The 23,167-nt window shown below is 41.9% G+C and overlaps 1 protein-coding gene across 8 annotated transcripts in view; it reads left to right on the plus strand.

Moving 5' to 3' along the window:
• SPIDR (scaffold protein involved in DNA repair) overlaps positions 1–23,167 on the plus strand; it is a 499,470-nt gene that overhangs the window by 354,029 nt on the left and 122,274 nt on the right. For 7 of the 8 annotated variants that reach the window (XM_033203530.1, XM_033203531.1, XM_033203528.1 and 4 more), the window contains one exon: positions 283–533. In XM_033203530.1, coding sequence (XP_033059421.1) covers positions 283–533 — 251 coding nt within the window. Of the gene's footprint in view, positions 1–282; positions 534–2,621; positions 2,665–23,167 lie in introns of those variants that run through there. The other variant, XM_033203535.1, reaches the window with a different exon arrangement.

Here is a 23,167-nt window from a genome sequence, read left to right on the forward strand (position 1 = left end):
CTTTCTGTGTGTTCTCAAAGACCTGCCTGGTATAGTAGACATCCTGCTGTGTTCCTTGTTCTTTCCCTGGCCTTCAGCTTGCAATCTTAGCCACCTGGCAGGCCCAGAGCCCCACACCACAAGTTCCTTTGTTTTCATCTTCATCATCACTTCAGTGTAGTGCAGATCCACTGGGGGGCTGCTTAAGGATGTCATTGTTTGGTGTGCAGCATGTTGCTTGTTGTTAGCCAAACCTGAAACTTTGTGAGTCTTGAAACTGTTCCCTTTATGTGTCTCGGCCAGGTTGTGTGTAGTGGTGTAGCTACCACAGGAACAGCCTCGACCCACAGGCACAAAGAAGCAAAACAGCACATCCCAACCGGCACTCCCCTGAGGGATTCTCTCCTGGACGTGGTGGAAAGCCAGGGAGCTGCCTCGTGGCCAGGAGCTGGGGTCCGAGTGGTAGTGCAAAGAGTGTACTCTCTTCCCAGCAGAGACAGCACCAGGGGTCAGCAGCGGGCCAGCTCAGGACACACAGACCCAGCTGGAACTCGGTGAGTGCCAAGATGCTGGTGTGGGGCAGGGGTGAAGAGTCACTTAGACAGAGTGCTCTAGAAAGTGGAGGCTCTTCCCAGAGCACGTTCTTAGCTGCATTCACCATATACGTGGGCTGTTTTTGTTTTTCCTTGCATCAAAATTTGGGATACGTGGTATGATAAAGGATTTTATCTATCTATTTAATTTTATAGTCCTATTAAAAATTAAATTTACTGCATGTTCTTATACCTTTAATGGTTCATGTTCTTGAAAGTCATACAAATGCAAAAAATATTGGTTTTGTTCTGGGAAAACCAAGACATGTGGTTGTCATACCTCAAAAGACCATTGCAATATCCAGTTTTATATGTCTTGAAAACCTGAGTAAATAATGGCAATTGGTAAACCTGTGGCTTTCAGAGAGTGCTGTATCAAACCATCTGTATCAGAACTGCCTAATAGAACTTTCTGCAGTGATGTAAATGTTGTCTGTCTGCATCATCTAATGCAGTTAAGTGCAGACAAATGTAGTAGAAGTGATGTTGTCTCTACTCAGAGTTAGGCCCTTCCTGGTGTTGGTTCTTACAGATAGCTGTAGATGCATGACTGACAGAGAGGTTTGTTTGTTTACATCAGAGCCTCAGCATAGTCTTTTTTCTTTTTGCAACGTCCACCTCTGGAGTTCAAGAGATTCTTTTGCCCAAGTAGCTGGGATTACAGGCATGCACCACCACGCCTGGCTAATTTTTGTATTTTTATTAGAGACAAGGTTTTGCTACGTTGGCAAGGCTGGTCTCAAACTCCTGGCCTCAAGTGATCCACCCGCCTCAGCCTCCCAAAGTGCTGATATTACTGGCGTGAATCACCAAGCCCAGCCTGGCATAGCCTTTTGAAGTTATCTCTGGCAATGATAATTGCCCTCAAAGAAGTAAGATGCATTTCCAACAGAATAGAAATTAAAAGTATAGATGCTACTTCATTAGTTTTGTTTAACTATTAATAAGAAAATACATACTGAAGAAATAGTAATTAACCATCATCCTGGCTGGGCATGGTTGCTAACACCTATAATCCCAGCACTTTGGGAAGAGCCCTAGGCAGGCGGGTCACTTGAGCCCAGGAGTTTGAGACCACCCTGGGCAAAGCAAGATGGCAAGACCACATCTCTAATATAAAGACAAAGCAATCATCTGTCATTACACTGCCTTCTGATGCCAGAGAGAGAAACAGGATACCTACGCTACTATGTGAATTATGAATCATCTTCAAGTGGAGGCACTTTATTTGAAAATGCTATGAATTTCAGAAAGTCACCTTGAGGTCTAGAGTTGGAGAATGTTTCTTTTGGAATTACAGAAAAAAAAATGATTCTTTTTTTGGAATATGTATGTTTGTGAAATCCATGAAATCAGTTTTAAGGTCTTTATCATGGCTTGTAGATATAGACCAGTCTTGCACCCTTTGCCCTAAATCTGTGGTAAATTTATATATAATTTTCTAAGACAGCTACACATCAGACATAGGTTTTTGTTTTGTGTTTTTGTTTTGCTTGGCCTTTTTAATGACACATCCAGTGTTAGGTTTTGAAGAAGGGAATACTAGTTACCTTGGCAATGAGGAACTTGGTAGAGCTTCCTCATTTCAGCACACAGACCACACACTCCAAGGGGACGAGGAAACAGAGACAGTGGGGAACTGAATCACCCTGACGAGAAGGAACAACGAAACTGACAGTGCGGTTGCTTCCTCTGACTAATCACAGCCAATGCACGTTATGAAGGCTGTCCCTCTAGGTCCTCCAGTGGTAGTTGTTTTACTTGTTTAGCAAAGAGAGAAAAACTAGAAGCTAAAATCTGGTGAAATGCTACCAATGTGAGTGGCATTGTGAATGCTTTGGAGTTGTACTTTGGAATACATGTGGTGACATATCCAATGAGAATATGCTGGTGGTAGATTGAAAGAAGGCCAGGCATGAACTTCAAAAACAAGAAAACAACATCCAGTTATTCAGAGTTAATGAATATGCATTCTGTGTGATGCATTTTCTGTAGCACATCGGAGATTGTACAATATTGAAGCTAAGTGATATTATTCCCACTTTGCAGATGAGGAAACGGAGCCTCAAGGAGGATCTCACTGCTGACACAGGTAGACACAAAGAAAACTGCAATGGGATATAGAATCCCAGATGACATGGTTGTAGAGTGTTAGAGTTTAAAAGAAAAGGGAGAGGCCAGGCGCAGTGGCTCATGCCTATAGTCCCAGCACTTTGGGAGGCCGAGGCGGGCGGATCTCGAGGTCGGGAGATCTAGACCACCCTGGCCAACATGGTGAAACCCTGTCTCTACTAAAAATACAAAAATTAGCCGGCCATGGTGGTGCACACCTGTAGTCCCAGCTACTCTGGAGACTGAGGCAGGAGAATCGCTTGAACCCAGGAGGCGGAGGTTGCAGTGAGCCGAGACCGTGCCACTGCATTTCAGCCTGGGGACAGAGCAAGACCCTGTCTCGAAAAGAAAAGGGAGAAAATTGAGTTAGAACTAAGCCGTGTTTAGATTAAGGCTGACCCAGGGTCAAGTTGTCCAGGGCAGCAGAAGTGCAAGTGCCTTGCCCTGGGGAGACTTGGTTGGACTGTGTACAAAGATGAACTTTTGAACTAAGGGCCATAGGGTTGGCCTTGAGTTTGAGGACAGGGCTGCTGAGATGTCTTTGGGTACAAGAAGATCTGATCATTAATATTTTCTAGATTATTTTGCTGTGATAATGATCAGACTCTCTAGTTTTATGAAGTAAAATTGTACTTTATTCACTACTAATTGTTTGCTAATATATTTAGAAAGAAAAACTTAGAGAATGTATCTGCCTTCGAGATACAGCAGTATGCATTCTAAGGCAGTTTTTTATACATGTACATGTAGCACAAACATTATTAGAAGATGCAGATGTGTAGCCTGGAAGATTTTCTGCCTGTGATTCCTGCTTTCAGCTTCCTGATCAGAGATGACATATAGAACACTCTGTGGGTCCCACAGGATGGACAAACTTGGGCTTAGCTAGTACAGACTCATCAGCACAGCGCACACAGAAGAAGGAAAATTGCATAAGCAGTGATCCCTTCCAACTAAAGGTAGCTCTAAGTCTGGTCTCCTTGTTTTTCAGAATGGCTTTTCTTGAACTCTTGTCATTATCTGCTCTATCCCAGAGATCTTTCAAGCTATTAGTGAACTTAAAGACAACCTTGATTACTGTGTGTTTTCTATGAAGTCCAGAAATTACTGTGTGAGAAGAAATTAAACCTGGATGAAAAGAAACGAAGGTATCTTATGGCAGATTTGTTTGCCACAATAGTTGCCCCTTCCCAGCCCAGGTCAGGTGGTTGCTGATAAAACCCTGCAATTAATTTCTGTCTAAGTTTACTTTGCACCTTGATCATAGGTGTCAATCTCAGTCTGTTCCCAGTTCTCAGGCAGTGTCACTTTTCTGATACCAGTAACAGCTTATCTTCTGAAAGCTGACAGCTCAAATAGTGCCAACCTTGAAATTAAAAGAAAATTTTTTGAAGCAGCTAGTCCTGTTCAGGGTCAGATAGATTTTCTCAAAAGGTTCATGTCCTCTGCACTGTGAAACATTATCAGAAATAGACTTTACATTTCAGAAATATAATATGTTAGAGTCCCCTGTCCATTGTTCTTCTGGATGACTTCCTTTAACTTGAGCTGTTAATGAAAACATTTCTGTGAGGTTTCTCAAGGTGTTGTAGGTCAGAGTAACCAACACAAACTTAAGTTTTATAAATCACTACAATCAAAGGTAACAAAAAACTGATGCAGAAGGCACTCCCTAACCACAGAATAGGCAGTCTGTTCAAAGCCCAAACACACCTTTTTTATAGATCCACTACATGTTGAGTGATCGTTAGATAAATGCATGACTAATAAAGCCATAGGCATTTTTTTTTTTTAAGAGAAAGGGAGCACTGGCCATCGAGGTAATTTATAACGAAAACTGAGGCAAAGAGAGAAAGTGATGATTCCTTAGTGATTCTCTGTGTCCTGGTGGTGCAGGTACAGACCATATTATCTCACTCCAAGCCCATGGTGATTGTCAGCAGACATCACCTTTCTTTCTCCCTTTCTAAAACATTCTCTTCCTTTCTTCTTGAGACACTTAACCTAGGGACCAGTAATTTTTGTTTGTTTGTTTTTTAAACATGGTCTTGCTCTGTTGCCTAGGCTGGAGTGCAGTGGAGCAATCATGGCTTATTGCAGCCTCAACCTCCTGAGCTCAAGCAGTCCTTACACCTCAGCCCCCAAGTATTGGACCCACAGGCACGTGCCACCACACCCAGCTAATTTTTTTTTTTTTTTTTTTTTTTTAGAGACAGGGTCTCACTCTGTTGCCCAGGCTAATCCCAAACTTGTAACCTCAAGCAATCCTCCTGCCTTGGCTTTCCAAAGTACTAGGACTACAGGCGTGAGCCACCATACCTGACCAAGTAATGTAATCTTTATCCTTTAGAGATGCAAATTCTTTCTTGCCCTTCATTGCAGAAATACTTTAAAGTGGAGAGTTAGTCCTTTGCAAGAGGACAGAACTTGCTAAATAGTTGTGTCTTCAGACAAAAAGCCGGAGAAATTCACTGAGCTGAACTCAGAAAAAAAGCACATTTTCCTTTTTCCATACCTTGATGTTTTACTCCTGTTTTTGGTCTTTTGGCCTTTTCTTTATTTTCATGTTGTGTATTTATTCCTTCTTTTCACTAAGGAAAAAAAAATCCACCATGCCCTGGACCAGGTCCTGGGCCTGCAGTGGTTGACAAAACCAGACATTGTCTCTGTGTTCCTAGAGCATAGTCCTAGTGGGAGATCCCACACAAAATAATTTACAACAAATGCATTTATGATTACAAGTTGCAATAAGTGCCCTGGTGAGAAAAAAATAGGGCACAAAGGAGAAGGTACATAATTTAGTTTAGAGGGTTCAAAGATGGTGTTCTAAGGCAGTACTATTTAAGTTTAGGTGTTAGGTAAAGAGAAGATGAAAGAGAATTGCTCACAGAAGAGAGAATACCTTTGAAAAGCTCTTGGACAGGAGGGAGATGCCAGCATGACCATGCTGCACGGGCCAGCAAGAGATCCCAGGCAGGAAACTAGCCACAGCCTAGTGGACCATGTGCAGGAGCTACAGTGTCTGCTGTGGCTGCCTACTGACCAAGAATGAGGTTGACCCGCTTGAAAGTCAGCTTTAGCTGTCAGGGGTTTAGTAGGATGGGCACATGGGCCAGGGCCCAGTGAAAGCAGAGAGACCCAGGAAGCAGCTACTGCCATAGTCCAGGTCAGAGAGGACTGGTGGGTTCCTGAGTCTCTTGTGGCTTTGCCAGAGCTAGAGAAAAGGTCCGTGTTCTAGATGTGTGTGATGACTTCATAATGGATTGGTTGGGGGAGGAGCAAAGTAGAAGGGAATGTTCAGAGAGCAAGCCTCAGCTTGAGATATTTAGTTGAAGGATGTTCCCATTTGCTGAGATGAGAAAAACTACAGTGAAAGCAGGTCTGGAAGAAAGCTTGAGAATGCAGTCTGTGCCTACTAAGTTTGAGATTCCTATGAGACATCCAAGAAGAGATGTCCTGTGAGAAAGCTGGACATATATACCTTACACCCAGAAGGTTTTAGATTGGACAGAAATGTTTGGGGGCTCTCAGCTTGTGTCTGGTCACTATGTATCTTTGTATGTTCATTCATTTTGTTTGCGGATGTTAGCAGGTTATGTTTGTTTATGGTGCCAAGCTCCAAAGGCACTAATGGCTGTGAGTGCAAGGCAGCAGTGTCCTGTCACAGCTGAGTCTACAACCAGGGCTGTGGAGGAGGTCACTTTAGGGAAACATTAGAGACAAAGGAAAGAAGAAATGCAGGCATTCAGCTCCAAGATCCTCTTGCATTGGAAAGCAGGTAGAAGAGGAGCCCGCTGAAGAGATAGAGGAGGCTGGGCTGGTGAAGCAAGAGGAAACCAGAACTGGTGGCAAGCGCTCAGGATGGTGCTTCCATGTGGGAGGGGACCCATAGTACTGCAAAGTCTAATAAAGTGGGCATTGAAAACCTGTGCCCCAGATTTGGGAGGAGTTACTGGGTCACTTCATGAGCAGGAGGTGTAGGGAGCAGTGAGCGCAGAAGCTCACTTAGCAGAATAGAGTGGGTGGGATGCCAGAGGAGGAACAGGCTTAGATAATAAATGTTTTCTTGATGCATAAGGGGATGACAATGTCCAAATTTACATAGAACAACAGAACTGCAGTGAGGGCATTCTGTCTCTTGTTTCCTAGTGTATGCAGGTACCATTTTTCTTTTAAAAATTCATTGAGACCGGTGGTTTAATGGAAAGAACAAAAAGTCTGGAATCAGACTGGTGTGGGTTCACTGGTGACAGGACATTTAGCAGGGAGACTGGGGAAAATTGTGTTTCCTTGTCTGTGAAACTGGTATTATAATACTATAATGCAGACTGGTGGTGAGGACTGATTGGGATGATGTATGTGAAGTACTCAGCAGGATGCTTCCCATATGACAAGTACTCAGTAAAAAGCAGCTCACTCCCTCTTTAACAGCAAGCATAGATGCTTAAAAAAATAGTGGTAAAGAGCATTGCTACAATAATACAAATCTGAACTAAGCAAAGACAAGCTATTCCTTTACAAATCAGCACTCAGTGTTGGTACTGAGTCTGCCATCTGGCTGCTGAGGAAGCTTCCTTGAAGGTGATTTTTATTTCTATACTTTTGGCCACCGCATTCCCCACCTCTACCCCTACCACTGCCATCAAATAAGAGTTGATGCCCATTTACTTTGGAAAAGAAGCATTTGTGTAAATTTGTATGTGAAATATGACCACCACTGTCTAAATGATGGAGATACGGAAGTTCCTCTGGAATAAACATATTGCAGAAAACTGCCCTAATGCTGGAGCCAGTGTTGAATGGTGCTGATATTGTGGTTGGAAATTTTTTTACTTTGTCCAGAGCATTAAACAAATAAAGATCCCATCCGGGCACGGTGGCTCATGCCTGTGATCTCAGCACTTTGGGAGGCCGAGGTGGGCGGATCACGAGGTCAAGAGATCGAGACCATTCTGGCTAACACGATGAAACCCCATCTTTACTAAAAATACAAAAAAAAAAAAAAAAAAATAGCCAGGTGTGGTGGTGGGCACCTGTAGTCCCAGCTACTGGGGAGGCTGAGGCAGGAGAATGGTGTGAACCCAGGAGGTGGAGCTTGCAGTGAGCTGAGATCGCACCACTGCACTCCAGCCTGGGTAACAGAGTGAGACTCCATCTCAAAAAAACAAACAGAAAAACAAATAAAGATCCCAAACTCCTGATGATGAGAATGGTTCAGATTAAGGCCAAACGAGGAACATGCACTAGTAGATCATGGATGTGATGATTAGGGACATTAGGCTTTGCATATGTTTGGACAGTGGAGAAAGACTCTTGGATCAAGCTTACTAGACTCCTTTTGAAAAGCTGGTCAGCTGTGACACGTTGATTCCGCAGCTGTGTGCTCACCTGCTGTGTCCCGCTGGGTGAATACAGTTCTTCTCCCTGCTTGTGAACCTTACTTTTCTTCCCACTAAACAGTTGGGAGATATTCTTGACTCTGCCTCCTTTTCTCTGTATTGAGATAGGGTGGCATACATTCCTTCTCTGTAACAGTGGCATATCCCTGTCTACAGTTGAAGAGCCTGAAGGGAAGACAGCTCCCTTGTCAACAACACAGGGGACCATTTCACCTGCTTTTCTTTTATGTACCACCACATACTCCCAGAGTTGGTGGAATGACTGTTCATCCATCTGCTTACCATCACATTTTCGTAAGGTGGTTGTTGTCACTCATACTTGCTTTATTTCTGAAGTCTCTTTGCTTCTTTCTGTTGTAGAAAAGTTGGAATTGTTCCTTTTCAATGATTTGAATTTTTTTATTGTAATGTGAAAGATTGTGAGTGCAGAGTATCATTTTTTTTTTGCATGTCCTTATAACTGATGCCATAGCCCATGCCTTAGGTTTGTTCTTACCTGTGCTCATTCAATTCATTTAAATCATCCCTTAATTATTAGTTCTGTGTCCATGAGTCTTAAATAAACCTTTTAATCTCAGCTGCCCATCTCATCTTAACCTTTGCTTGTTTCCTCTCTAAAACAGGTATTGTCAGTCCTTATGATATCCAGGGCCATTTGACATTGTTTCTTCTCAGCCCTGGCTCAATATTAAAGCCTAATGAGGAACATGCACTAGTAGATCATGGATGTGATGATTAGGGGCCTTAGCCTTTGTGTGTGTTTGGATAGTGGAAAATGATTCTTGCATCAAGCTTACTAAATTCCTTTTGAAAAGGTAGTCAGCCATTTTGACTACCTGAAAAGGTGGTCAGTTATTTTCAAAAGAAATCTAGTAAGCTTCATTCAAGAGTCTTTCTCCACTGTGCAAACATACAAAAAGGCTAATTCTAATAGTAGAATTAGTCTTACTACCGCTTATTCTACTAATTGACATCCAGACCCTTTATATTCTTTGCGATTCTTCCTGTCCACATGCCGACTTACTGTAAGAATAAAGATATATCGGAACCCATGGAATTACAGTCTAGTGTTTATGGTTCTGTCATGTATACACAGAGAGATCTAGAAATTGGAACTTGACTCATGGGGACCCGAAGGAATCTATCTTATCTCTATCACATTTTTAAAAAACTTCAGAGTGCAAGCGACACAGAAGACCAGTGATTTCTGCATTTTCAACTGAGGTACTGGGTTCATCTCACTAGGGAGTGCCGGACAATCGGTGCTGGTCAGCTGCTACAGCCCAACCAGTGAGAGCTGAAGCAGGGCGAGGCATCACCTCACCTGGGAAGTGCAAGGGGGAAGGGAATCCCTTTTTCTAGCCAGGGGAACTGCGACACACACCACCTGGAAAATCGGGTAACTCCCACCCCAATACTGCGCTTTAAGCAAACGGGCACACCAGGAGATTATATCCCACACCTGGCTGGAAGGGTCCCACGCCCACGGAGCCTCCCTCATTGCTAGCAAAGCAGTCTGATCTAACCACAAGGCAGCAGTGAGGCTGGGGGAGGGGCGCCCGCCATTGCTGAGGCTTAAGTAGGTAAACAAAGCCGCTGGGAAGCTCGAACTGGGTGGAGCTCACAGCAGCTCAAGGAAGCCTGCCAGTCTCTGTAGACTCCACCTCTGGGGACAGGGCACAGCTAAACAACAACAACAACAACAAAAGCAGCAAAAACCTCTGCAGACGCAAATGACTCTGTCTGACAGCTTTGAAAAGAGCAGTGGATCTCCCAACACGGAGGTTGAGATCTGAGAAGGGACAGACTGCCTGCTCAAGTGGGTCCCTGACCCCTGAGTAGCCTAACTGGGAGACATCCCCCACTAGGGGCAGACTGACACCCCACACCTCCCACGGTGGAATACACCCCTGAGAGGAAGCTTCCAAAGTAAGAATCACACAGGTACACTCGCTGTTCAGCAATATTCTATCTTCTGCAGCCTCTGCTGCTGATACCCAGGCAAACAGGGTCTGGAGTGGACCTCAAGCAATCTCCAACAGACCTATAGCTGAGGGTCCTGACTGTTAGAAGGAAGACTATCAAACAGGAAGGACACCTACACCCAAACCCCATCAGTACGTCACCATCATCAACGACCAGAGGCAGATAAAACCACAAAGATGGAGGAAAAAGCAGGGCAGAAAAGCTGGAAATTCAAAAAATAAGAGCGCATCTCCCCCTGCAAAGGAGCGCAGCTCATCCCCAGCAACGGATCAAAGCTGGACAGAGAATGACTTTGACGAGATGAGAGAAGAAGGCTTCAGTCCATCAAAATTCTCAGAGCTAAAGGAGGAATTATGTACCCAGCGCAAAGAAACTAAAAATCTTGAAAAAAGAGTGGAAGAATTGATAGCTAGAATAATTAAGGCAGAGAAGGTCATAAACGAAATGACAGAGATGAAAACCATAACACGAGAAATCCGTGACAAATCCACAAGCTTCAGTAACCGACTCGATCAACTGGAAGAAAGAGTATCAGCGATTGAGGATCATATGAATGAAATCAAGCGAGAAGAGAAACCAAAAGAAAAAAGAAGAAAAAGAAATGAACAAAGCCTGCAAGAAGTATGGAATTATGTAAAAAGATCAAATCTACGTCGGACTAGGGTGCCTGAAAGTGAGGGGGAAAATGGAACCAAGTTGGAAAACACTCTTCAGGATATCATCCAGGAGAACTTCCCCAACCTAGTAGGGCAGGCCAACATTCAAATTCAGGAAATACAGAGAACGCCACAAAGATACTCCTCGAGAAGAGCAACTCCAAGACACATAATTGCCAGATTCACCAAAGTTGAAATGAAGGAAAAAATCTTAAGGGCAGCCAGAGAGAAAGGTCCGTTACCCACAAGGGAAGCCCATCAGACTAACAGCAGATCTCTCAGCAGAAACTCTCCAAGCCAGAAGAGAGTGGGGGCCAATATTCAACGTTCTTAAGAAAAGAATTTTCAACCCAGAATTTCATATCCAGCCAAACTAAGTTTCATCAGTGAAGGAGAACTAAAATCCTTTACAGATAAGCAAATGGTTAGAGATTATGTCACCACCAGGCCTGCCTTACAAGAGACCCTGAAGGAAGCACTAAACATGGAAAAAGGAACAACCACTACCAGCCATTGCAAAAACATGCCAAAATGTAAAGACCATCGAGGCTAGGAAGAAACTGCATCAACTAACGAGCAAAATAACCAGTTAATACCATAATGGCAGGATCAAGTTCACACATAACAATATTAACCTTAAATGTTAATGCACTAAATGCTCCAATGAAAAGACACAGACTGGCAAACTGGATCAAGAGTCAAGACCCATCAGTCTGCTGTATTCAGGAGACCCATCTCACATGCAGAGACATACATAGGCTCAAAATAAAGGGATGGAGGAAGATCTACCAAGCAAATGGAGAACAAAAAAAAGCAGGGGTTGCAATCCTAGTCTCTGATAACAGACTTTAAACGATCAAAGATCAAAAGAGACAAAGAAGGCCTTTACGTAATGGTAAAGGGATCAATTCAACAGGAAGAGCTAACTCTCCTAAATATACATGCACCCAATACAGGAGCACCCAGATTCATAAAGCAACTCCTTAGAGACTTACAAAGAGACTTAGACTCCCATACAATAATAATGGGAGACTTCAACACCCCACTGACAACATTAGACAGATCAACGAGACAGAAAGTTAACAAGGATATCCAGGAATTGAACTCATCTCTGCACCAGCGGACCTAATAGACATCTATAGAACTCTCCACCCCAAATCAACAGAATATACATTCTTCTCAGCACCACATCGCACTTATTCCAAAATTGACCACATAGTTGGAAGTAAAGCACTCCTCAGCAAATGTAAAAGAACAGAAATTATAACAAACTGTCTCTCAGACCACAGTGCAATCAAACTAGAACTCAGGACTAAGAAACTCAATCAAAACCGCTCAACTACATGGAAACTGAACAACTTGCTCCTGAATGACTACTGGGTCCATAACGAAATGAAGGCAGAAATAAAGATGTTCTTTGAAACCAGTGAGAACAAAGATACAACATACCAGAATCTCTGGGACACATTTAAAGCAGTGTGTAGAGGGAAATTTATAGCACTAAATGCCCACAAGAGAAAGCTGGAAAGATCTAAAATGGGCACTCTGACATCACAATTAAAAGAACTAGAGAAGCAAGAGCAAACACATTCAAAAGCTAGCAGAAGGCAAGAAATAACTAAGATCAGAGCAGAACTGAAGGAGATAGAGACACAAAAACCCAAAAAAATCAGTGAATCCAGGAGTTGGTTTTTTGAAAAGATCAACAAAATTGACAGACCACTAGCAAGACTAATAAAGAAGAAAAGAGAGAAGAATCAAATAGATGCAATAAAAAATGATAAAGGGGATATCACCACAGACCCCACAGAAATACAAACTACCATCAGAGAATACTATAAACACCTCTATGCAAATAAACTAGAAAATCTAGAAGAAATGGATAATTTCCTGGACACTTACACTCTTCCAAGACTGAACCAGGAAGAAGTAGAATCCCTGAATAGACCAATAGCAGGCTCTGAAATTGAGGCAATAATTAATAGCCTACCAACCAAAAAAAGTCCAGGACCAGATGGATTCACAGCTGAATTCTACCAGAGGTACAAGTAGGAGCTGGTACCATTCCTTCTGAAACTATTCCAATGAATAGAAAAAGAGGGAATCCTCCCTAACTCATTTTATGAGGCCAACATCATCCTGATACCAAAGCCTGGCAGAGACACAACAAAAAAAGAGAATTTTAGACCAATATCCCTGATGACATCGATGCAAAAATCCTCAATAAAATACTGGCAAACTGGATCCAGCAGCACATCAAAAAGCTTATCCACCATGATCAAGTGGGCTTCATCCCTGGGATGCAAGGCTGGTTCAACATTCGCAAATCGATAAACGTAATCCAGCATATAAACAGAACCAAAGACAAGAACCACATGATTATCTCAATAGATGCAGAAAAGGCCTTTGACAAAATTCAACAGCCCTTCATGCTAAAACGCTCAATAAATTCCTATTGATGGAACGTACCTCAAAATAATAAGAGCTATTTATGACAAACCCACAGCCAATCACTATACTGAATGGGCAAAAACTGGAAAAATTCCCTTTGAAAACTGGCACAAGACAGGGATGCTCTCTCTCACCACCCCTATTCAGCATAGTGTTGGAAGTTCTAGCTAGGGCAATCAGGCAAGAGAAAGAAATAAAGAGTATTCTCTTAGGAAAAGAAGAAGTCAAATTGTCCCTGTTTGCAGATGACATGATTGTATATTTAGAAAACCCCATCGTCTCAGCCCAAAAGCTCCTTAAGCTGATAAGCAACTTCAGCAAAGTCTCAGGATACAAAATAATGTGCAAAAATCACAAGCATTCTTATACACCAGTAACAGACAAACAGAGAGCCAAATCAGGAATGAACTTCCATTCACAATTGCTTCAAAGAGAATAAAATACCTAGGAATCCAACTTACAAGGACGTAAAGGACCTCTTCAAGGAGAACTACAAACCACTGCTCAGTGAAATCAAAGAGGACACAAACAAATGGAAGAACATACCATGCTCATGGATAGGAAGAATCAATATCGTGAAAATGGCCATACTGCCCAAGGTGATTTATAGATTCAATGCCATCCCCATCAAGCTACCAATGACTTTCTTCACAGAATTGGAAAAAACTGCTTTAAAGTTCATATGGAACCAAAAAAGATTGCCAAGACAATCCTAAGTCAAAAGGACAAAGCTGGAGGCATCACGCTACCTGACTTCAAACTATACTACAAGGCTACAGTAACCAAAACAGCATGGTACTGGTACCAAAACAGAGATATAGATCAATGGAACAGAACAGAGTCCTCAGACATAATACCACACATCTACAGCCATCTGATCTTTGAGAGACCTGAGAGAAACAAGAAATGGGGAAAGGATTCCCTATTTAATAAATGGTGCTGGGAAAATTGGCTAGCCATAAGTAGAAAGCTGAAACTGGATCCTTTCCTTACTCCTTATACGAAAATTAATTCAAGATGGATTAGAGACTTAAATGTTAGACATAATACCATAAAAACCCTAGAAGAAAACCTAGGTAGTACCATTCAGGACATAGGCATGGGCAAGGACTTCATGTCTAAAACACCGAAAGCAACGGCAGCAAAAGCCAAAATTGACAAATGGGATCTAATTAAACTAAAGAGCTTCTGCACAGCAAAAGAAACTACCATCAGAGTGAACAGGCAACCTACAGAATGGGAGAACATTTTTGCAATCTACTCATCTGACAAAGGGCTAATATCCAGAACCTACAAAGAACTCAAACAAATTTACAAGAAAAAAACAAACAACCCCATCAAAAAGTGAGCAAAGGATATGAACAGACATTTCTCAAAAGAAAACATGCATACAGCCTACAGACACATGAAAAAATGCTCATCATCACTGGCCATCAGAGAAATGCAAATCAAAACCACAATGAGATACCATCTCACACCAGTTAGAATAGCAATCATTAAAAAGTCAGGAAACAACAGGTGCTGGAGAGGATGTGGAGAAATAGGAACACTTTTACACTGTTGGTGGGATTGTAAACTAGTTCAACCATTATGGAAAACAGTATGGCGATTCCTCAAGGATGTAGAACTAGAAATACCATATGACCCAGCCATCCCATTACTGGGTATATACCCAAAGGATTATAAATCATGCTGCTATAAAGCCACATGTACACGTATGTTTATTGCGGCACTATTCACAATAGCAAAGACTTGGAATCAACCCAAATGTCCATCTGTGACAGACTGGTGTGGCACATATACACCATGGAATACTATGCAGCCATAAAAAAGGATGAGTTTGTGTCCTTTGTAGGGACATGGATGCAGCTGGAAACTATCATTCTTAGCAAACTATCACAAGAACAGAAAACCAAACACCGCATGTTCTCACTCATAGGTGGGAACTGAACAATGAGATCACTTGGACTCGGGAAGGGGAACATCACACACCGGGGCCTATCATGGGGAGGGGGGAGGGGGGAGGGATTGCATTGGGAGTTATACCTGATGTAAATGACAAGTTGATGGGAGCTGACGAGTTGATGGGTGCAGCACACCAACATGGCACAAGTATACATATGTAACAAACCTGCACGTTATGCACATGTACCCTAGAACTTAAAGTATAATAATAATATAAATAAAATAAAAAAAAAAGAACTTTATTGATACATAATTCATATCCCATAAAATTCATTTATTTAAAGTGTACAGTTCAGTTATGTTTATTGTAATTGCAGACTTGTACAATCATAACTATAATATGAAATTAGAACTTTCTGCAGCCTCAAAAAGAAACCCCATACCAATTGACTGCCAATTCCCAATTCTTCCCAGCCCCTGGTAACCACTCATCTACTTTTTGTCTCTACAGATTTGCTTATTCTGGATACTTCATATAAGTAGAATCACAAATCTTTTGTGACTGGCTTCTTTTACCTAGCATAATATTTTTAAGGTTTATCCATGTTGTGATATGTTTCAGTACTTCATTCCTTGTTATGGATGAATAATAATCCATTATCTGTGAATATACCATATTTTAATTCTCTTTTGAGTTAATGCACACCTGAGTTGTTTCCACTTTATGATTAACATGAATAGTGCTACTATGAATATCCGCATACAAGTTTTTTGTGTGGATATATTTTCATTTCCCCTGAATATATACCTAGGCATGGAATTGCTGAGTCATAAGGTAACTCTATGTTTGATTTTCTAAGGGACTGCCACAGTATTTTCCAAAGTGGCTACGTGATTTTACATTCCTATCAGCAATGTAAAATATACCAGCGTTCCACTTTCTCCATATCCACTCCAAAATTTGTTATTGCTGTCTTTTTTATTGTAGCCATCCACTTGTGTCTGAAGTGGGTATCTCATTGTGGCTTTGATTTGCATTTCCTGATGACTAGCAATGTTGAGCATCTTTTTTTTTGAGACATAGTCTCGCTCTGTTGGCAGGGCGGTATGCAGTGGCACGATCTCGGCTCACTGCAACCTCCGCCTCCCAGGTTCAAGCGATTCTGCCTCAGCCTCCCGAGTAGCTGGAACTACAGGTGCACGCTACCATGCCCAGCTAATTTTTTGTATTTTTAGTAGAGATAGAGTTTTGCCATGTTGGCCTGGATGGTCTCAATATCTTGACCTCATCATCTGCCTGCCTCAGCCTCCCAAAGTGCTGGGATTACAGATGTGAGCCACCGCACCTGGCTGAGCATCTTTCCATAGGCTATTGGCTGTTCGTATATCTTCTTTAGAGAAATGTCTTTCAAGTCCTTTGCCTATTTTTGAAGTTGGGTTATTTTTTGTTGTTGAATTGTAAGAGTTCTCTGTATAAGTCCTTTGTCATTTGCAAATATTTTTTCCCATTCTGTGGAGTTTTTCACTTTTTTTGATAGTGTCCTTTGAAACACAAAGATTTATCATTTTGACAATGTCCAGTTTATCATTTTTGTTATTATTGCTTGTGTTTTCAGGGTCATATCTAAGAAACCATTGGTGAATCCAAGGTTATGCAAACATACTTCTATGTTTTCTTCTAAGAATTTTATAGCTTTTGCCCTTATATTTTGGTCTGTGATCCATTTTGAGTTAATTTGTGTGTATGGTCCAACATCGTGGGTTGGACCCTCCTTGTGGTTAAAGATTATGTTTAGTACTAATAGTAGTCTTTATTTTTTATTTAAATGTATATCTTATTTTTGGCTTTTGTTACAGTTTGCACTTTATGTCTTTGTGTGCATAGCATTTCTTCCCTTGTAGGTAGCAGAAAATGGATCCATTTCTCCACCCTTTGTCTCTTTTAACTTTTATCATTTTATTGATCTAGTGTTGGGTTACACAGCTATCTGATTGAAACAGTAAAAGTTTCAGAGTAGAGTTAGAGGTGTAAATAATATGAAAGTAGTATGTTCATGCTCTTTAAACACTTGATAATATCAACCTATATCATTTGACCTATGTTCTCATTTATGGCTACACACATTGAATAACTTTCTTGGTAAACTTATGGATAATATGAAAACTGCCGTGAAAGTTTCCATGCTCTTTTTTTCTATATATTAAACCAGTGATAGACTTGAAGGAAAAAATGAAATGGAATGGCAACAGCCTGGGGATGTGAGTACAGATAATTATGAAGTTTTGATAATAGAATGAAAACAGGAAGAGTAATTTTCCAGATTCATGTTCAGTCATGGTATGGGTAACCACCATTCTAAGTTTGCATCTTAACCTGGCCATGGTGATTTTCCAGCACCTGTCATCCATCAAGAACAAGAAGGATTTCAAGGTGGCCCTATATAAAAGGCATGGAATTTTTTCCTCCCTATTTCTGACCTTCTTTCTCTGTAAACTTTTGTTCCTGAAAGAGGCTGGAGACCTGGAACAGTCTCCCCACTCTTCCCACCATACCCCCACCCCATTCCTGCAGCTGCAATCTGGAGCAGCACTGTGATCACACTAGAACTGTCCTGTGAGTCAGATTGCAGCTCTGGAATGTGCTTTGCTGAGATGATGGCACAGAGAAGAGCCATGGGAGACAGCACACAGCCTGGCAGAGTCTTCAGGGGTGGCCAGATGCAAGCACACAGTGCCATGTGCCTCTGTGGGCAAGAAGCAGAGACAGGGCGAGATCAAGCCTGACCCAACTTGACTTCCTCCTCCAGCTGAGCCGCCACACCTTGCTGCCCCTCTCCTCCCCTTTTGCCTCTGTCAAATGACCTACTCTGCCCTCTCTCCCAGCTGCTGCTAGACCCAGAGCACTTGGTACAGCCAGCTGGCGGGTTTGGTAGGCTCACCCTTGTTATGCTGATTTCTTGGCTCCACAGTTCTCAGTGGCTTGAGCCAGCTCAGCTCCTTCTCCACAGGGAACTGGAGCAAAAATCCTGCAGAGCAATTCTTGGGTTGGACACTGTCTTCCCAGGAGAGAGGATTATACATGAACAGATGCCCTTGTTTCTTCCTCACTTGCTGCTCTGGCACTGGTATTATAAATGGTCTGAACTTTCACATTTATTTGCACAGATACAAAAGAGAGTGACAGATGCTTGATTATATAATGAGACTAACAACCAGGTATTAAACATTGCACTGATACTTGTCATTGCCTTCAAAATAAGCTCTATGTGTTTTCTTTACTTCAGTTGTCTCATTTAACCATAAATAAGCCCTCGGAGGTCAGGGGCTGTGACTCATCTGGTTTTGGTACTGGACCATGAATGCAGTAGACACTCAGCAAGTATGTGTTGATGGGAAACAGCAATGGCTGATTGAGCAGCTAAGAAGGTGGGGTGAGGTTGTGGCTCCCCTTCTCTTCTCAGGATGAACCAGTCCATGAGAGTTGTGCTACAAATGTTGTTGTTTGTCTAAGGAGATTGACGAGGCCAGTGAGGTAGAACTTGCCAGGAATACTCTGCTTTGGGACAGAGGTGATGTGTGTTCCAATCAGATAGAGGATGAGACACTGGGAACCAAGGTCCCTGAAGAATGTTCAGTCAGTATAAACAAATAGGGAACAGCACAAGGAGGGACACTTAGGGAAGTGGCAAGGGAGGAACAAGGGCAGCTCTTGGGTGAAGATGTTTATAAAGAAAATAGAGGCTGGGCCCGGTGTCTCACGCCTGTAATCCCAGCACTTTGGGAGGCCGAGACGGGCAGATCATGAGGTCAGATTGAGACCATCCTGGCTAACACAGTGAAACCCTGTCTTTACTAAAAATACAAAAAATTAGCCAGGTGTGGTGGCGGGCACCTGTAGTCCCAGCTTCTTGGGAGGCTGAGATAGGAGAATGGCGTGAATCTGGGAGGTGGAGCCTGAAGTGAGCTGAGATGGCTCCACTGCACTCCAGCCTGGGCAACAGAGCGAGACTCCATCTCAAAAAAAAAAAAAAAGAAAAAAGAAAATAGAGAATTCAGTGGATAATGATGTAAGGGTTTTAAAGCATTTATTACAATTAATGTAGAACTAAAAGTTCAAGCAAAAATTAAACAACCAAAGGCAGATGATAGAAGAATTAAAATATGACATTTAACATCGAATGAAATAAAATTACCTAAGAGGAAGGAACTCATCATTTGAATTAAACAAAAAAGGAGAACTGAGTCGTCCAGAGGTAGCTTGTGGGGAGAGACTCCACAGGCCTCTGGTAGCTGTATCTCAAGGCAACTGTGTGAGGCCCTCCACACGTACCTGGCCTGCCACCTGGTTTCCTATAAGTGCAAGACCACCCTTCCTATCTTTGGTGTGGAATCTCAATGCAGGTTGTCTACAGCTCCTAGAGGAGGGAACAAGAGAGGACTAGATTATGTGCATGCTATGGAGTGGGAAGAAGAGTGAAATAAATGTCAAAATCTTCTTGATGCCTCCCAATGAAATCAGATTTTTGGAAAACTTCAGAAGTGGCTTATTCAGCTTTGTACTTCGAGTCTTTGCACACAGGTAAGTTAAATAGAACCCTGGCTACCCTGGAATCCCGCAGACATTGAATGAGGAGAAGCTGAAGATCTCTGAGGACCCATCTCCTCAAGAGCTATGGAAAAGTGGGAAACTGCAGTGACAGCAAGGATACCAGGAAGTCTTGTCTTGAAAATTTTTGAACGTAATTATGGTTTGTACTCAGCTCATGGTTGCATCATCTTCTCTCCAGAAAAGGCTAGAACAAGATTTCCTGAAATGATATATGTTCAAGAGCTACTGCGTATTTGGGAGAAAGTGTCATTCCTAGTGGGAGACCATAAAGGCACTATCTGGTAATTTACTTTTATATTTCAGTTTTGAACTTCTTCCAGGTGCTTCCTAAATAATAATATCTGGTCTCTGCTTTATGTTTGGGTGGAAAGTTAGGGAGAGTATAACCCAAGGAGCCGAGGGGCAACGATGAAGCCACATACCTGTGAGCACTGTGACTTTTAGGCCTTGTGACAGCTATGACTCATCTGTCACCTCTGCCTGGTCAGAGTATGCTCTGTTAATATTGTGGTAAAAAACACTAAGTATTCCCATTTACATATATGCATTCATATGTGTCCCCTTTATACACTACCTGGAAGCTTCCATAAGAAGAGACTGTTTCCAGTCACTGCCACCACGGAGGAAATGGATGCTATGCGGCAGGCTCCCTGAATGCCCGGTAGAACCGTGTGAATTTTATGTGTATGTATGCATTAACTTATATTTATTTATTTATTGAGATAAAATTAATATAAAATTGGCCATTTTGAAGTGTGTAATTCAGTGGTAGCACATTCACAATGTTGTACAACTACCAATGCTATATCATTCCAAAACAGTTTAATCACACCAAAGGAAACCCTGTACATATTAAGCAGTCCCTCCCCACTAACCCCTTACCCAGCCCGTTGCAGCTACCAGTCTGCTCTCTGTTTCTGTGTATTTGTCTGTTCTGAATATTTCGTATAAATGGAATGATACAACATCTGACCTTTTGTGTCTGGCATCTTAAACTTGGGATAATGTTTTCAAGGCTCATCCATGCTGTAGCATGTGCCAGTACTTCATTTCTTTTTATGGCTGAATAATATTCTGTTGTATAGATATATCACATTTTATGCATTCATCAGTTTATGGACATTTGTGTTGTTTTCACTTTTTGGCTTCTATGAATAATGTTGCTATGAACTTCTGCACAAAAGTTTTTCTGTGGACATCTGTTTTCATTTCTCTTGGTGTAGATATGCCTAGGAGTAAGTTACTGGGTTATATGTTAATTCTATGTTTAACTTTTTGAGGAACCACCATACTGTTTTCCACAGTGGCTACATCATTTTAAATTTTCACCAGGGGTGCAATTTCTCCACATCCTCACCAGCACTTGTTTTCTTTTTGTAACCATAACAATCCTAATGGGTGTGAAGTGGTATCTCACTGTGGCTTTGATTCACATCTCTCTAATGACGGATGATGAGCTTCTTTTCATGTGCTTGTTGTCTATTTGCATATCTACTATGGAGAAATGATTTTTCAAGTCTTTTACTCTTTTTAAAATTGTGTTGTATTTTTATTGTTGAGTTGTAAGAGTTTTCTTTTTTTATTTTATTTTATTTTATTTTAAGTTCCAGGTTACATGTGCAAGATGTGTTACATAGGTAAATGTGTGCCATGGTAGTTTGCTGCACCTATCAACCCATCACCTGGGTATTAAGCCACACATGCATTAGCTATTTATCCTGAGGCTCTGCCTTTCCCCACTCCCTGCCCCATACAGGCCCCAGTGTGTGTTCACTTCCCTGTGTCCACAAGTTCTCATTGTTCAGCTCCCACTTGTAAGTGAGAACATGTGGTGTTTGGTTTTCTGTTCCTGTGATGCTCTGCTGGGGATAATGGCTCCCAGCTCCATCCATGTTCCTGCAAAGGACATGATCTCGTTCCTTTTTTTTTTTTTTTTTAGATGGAGTCTCGCTCTGTTGCCAGGCTGGAGTGGTGGCATGATCTCGGCTCACTGCAACCTCTGCCTCCTGGGTTCAAGCAGTTCTCCTGCCTCAGCCTCCCAAGTAGCTAGGACTACAGACATGCACCACCACGCCTGGTTAATATTTTTGTATGTTAGTGGAGACGGGGTTTCACCATGTTGGCCAGGATGGTCTTGATCTCCTGACCTCTTGATCTGCCCACCTCGGCCTCCCAAAGTACTGGAATTACAGGCGTAAGCCACCGCACCCAGCTGATCTCGTTCCTTTTCTTGGCTGCATAGTATCCCATGGTGTATATGTACCATATTTGCTTTATCCAGTCTATCATTGGTGGGCATTTGGGTTGATTCTATATTTTTGCTCTTGTGAATAACACTACAGTGAACATATGCATGCATGTATCTTCATAATAGAATGATTTATATTCCTTCGGGTATATACCCAGTAATGAGATGGCCGAGTCAAATGGTATTTCTGGTTCTAGGTCTTTGAGAAATCACCACACTGCCTTCTACAAGGGTTAAACTAATTGATATTCCCACCAACAGTGTAACAGTGTTCCTGTTTCTCCACAGCCTCACCAGCATCTGTTGTTTCTTGACTTTTTAATAATCGCCATTCTGACTGGCATGAGATGGTATCTGATTGTGGTTTTGATTTGCATTTCTGTAAGAGTTCTCTTTTTATATATTGTGGATATAAGACCCCAGTCAGATACATGATTTGCTAAATTTTCCTCCCATCCTGTTAGGTTGTCTTTTCACTTTCTTGATAGTGTCCTTTGATACACAAAAGTTTTAATTTTTTTTTTTTTTTTTTAAAGAGACAGGGTCTTGCTCTGTCACCCAGGCTGGAGTGCAGTGGTGAGATTATAGCTCCCTGTAGCCTCAAACTCTTGGACTCATGCAAGCTTCTCAAAGTGCTGGGATTATAGGGGTGAGTTACTGTGCCCAGCCAAGGTTTAAGTTTGATGACATTCAAATTATCTATTTTTTCTTTTGTTGCTTGTGCTTTTGGTATCTTTTCTAAGAACTGTTATCAAATCCAAGGTCATGAAGATTTACTCCTGTGTTTTTGTTCAAGAATTGTATAGTTTTAGCCTGTATATGCATTTAGGTATTGGGGACATTTTAAATTAATTTGGCTAGTTGATTGCAATTCCCTCTTAAATCTTTGGACTGACATTTCCATTTCTGTGAAAATAGCCTTTTTTTTTTTTTTTTCTCTCTCTTTTTTTTGCCAGAGTCTCACTCTGTCGCACAGGCTGGAATACAGTGGCACCATCTTGGCTCACTGCAACCTCTGCCTCTCAGGTTCCAGCAGTTCTCCTGCCTCAGTCTCCCGAGTAGCTGGATTACAGGTGCGCACATTGTAATTGACATCTCTGCTAAACCCTGGGCACTCCACCATGCCCGGCTAATTCTTGTATTTTTAGTGGAAAAGGAATTTCACCATATTGACCAGGCTGGTGGACCACTGCACCTGGCCAGCCATTGGTTTTTGATAGGGATTGCAT

This window comes from Trachypithecus francoisi, unplaced genomic scaffold (assembly GCF_009764315.1).
Source record: "Trachypithecus francoisi isolate TF-2019V2 unplaced genomic scaffold, Tfra_2.0 Lachesis_group7, whole genome shotgun sequence".
Classification (NCBI taxonomy): domain Eukaryota; kingdom Metazoa; phylum Chordata; class Mammalia; order Primates; family Cercopithecidae; genus Trachypithecus; species Trachypithecus francoisi.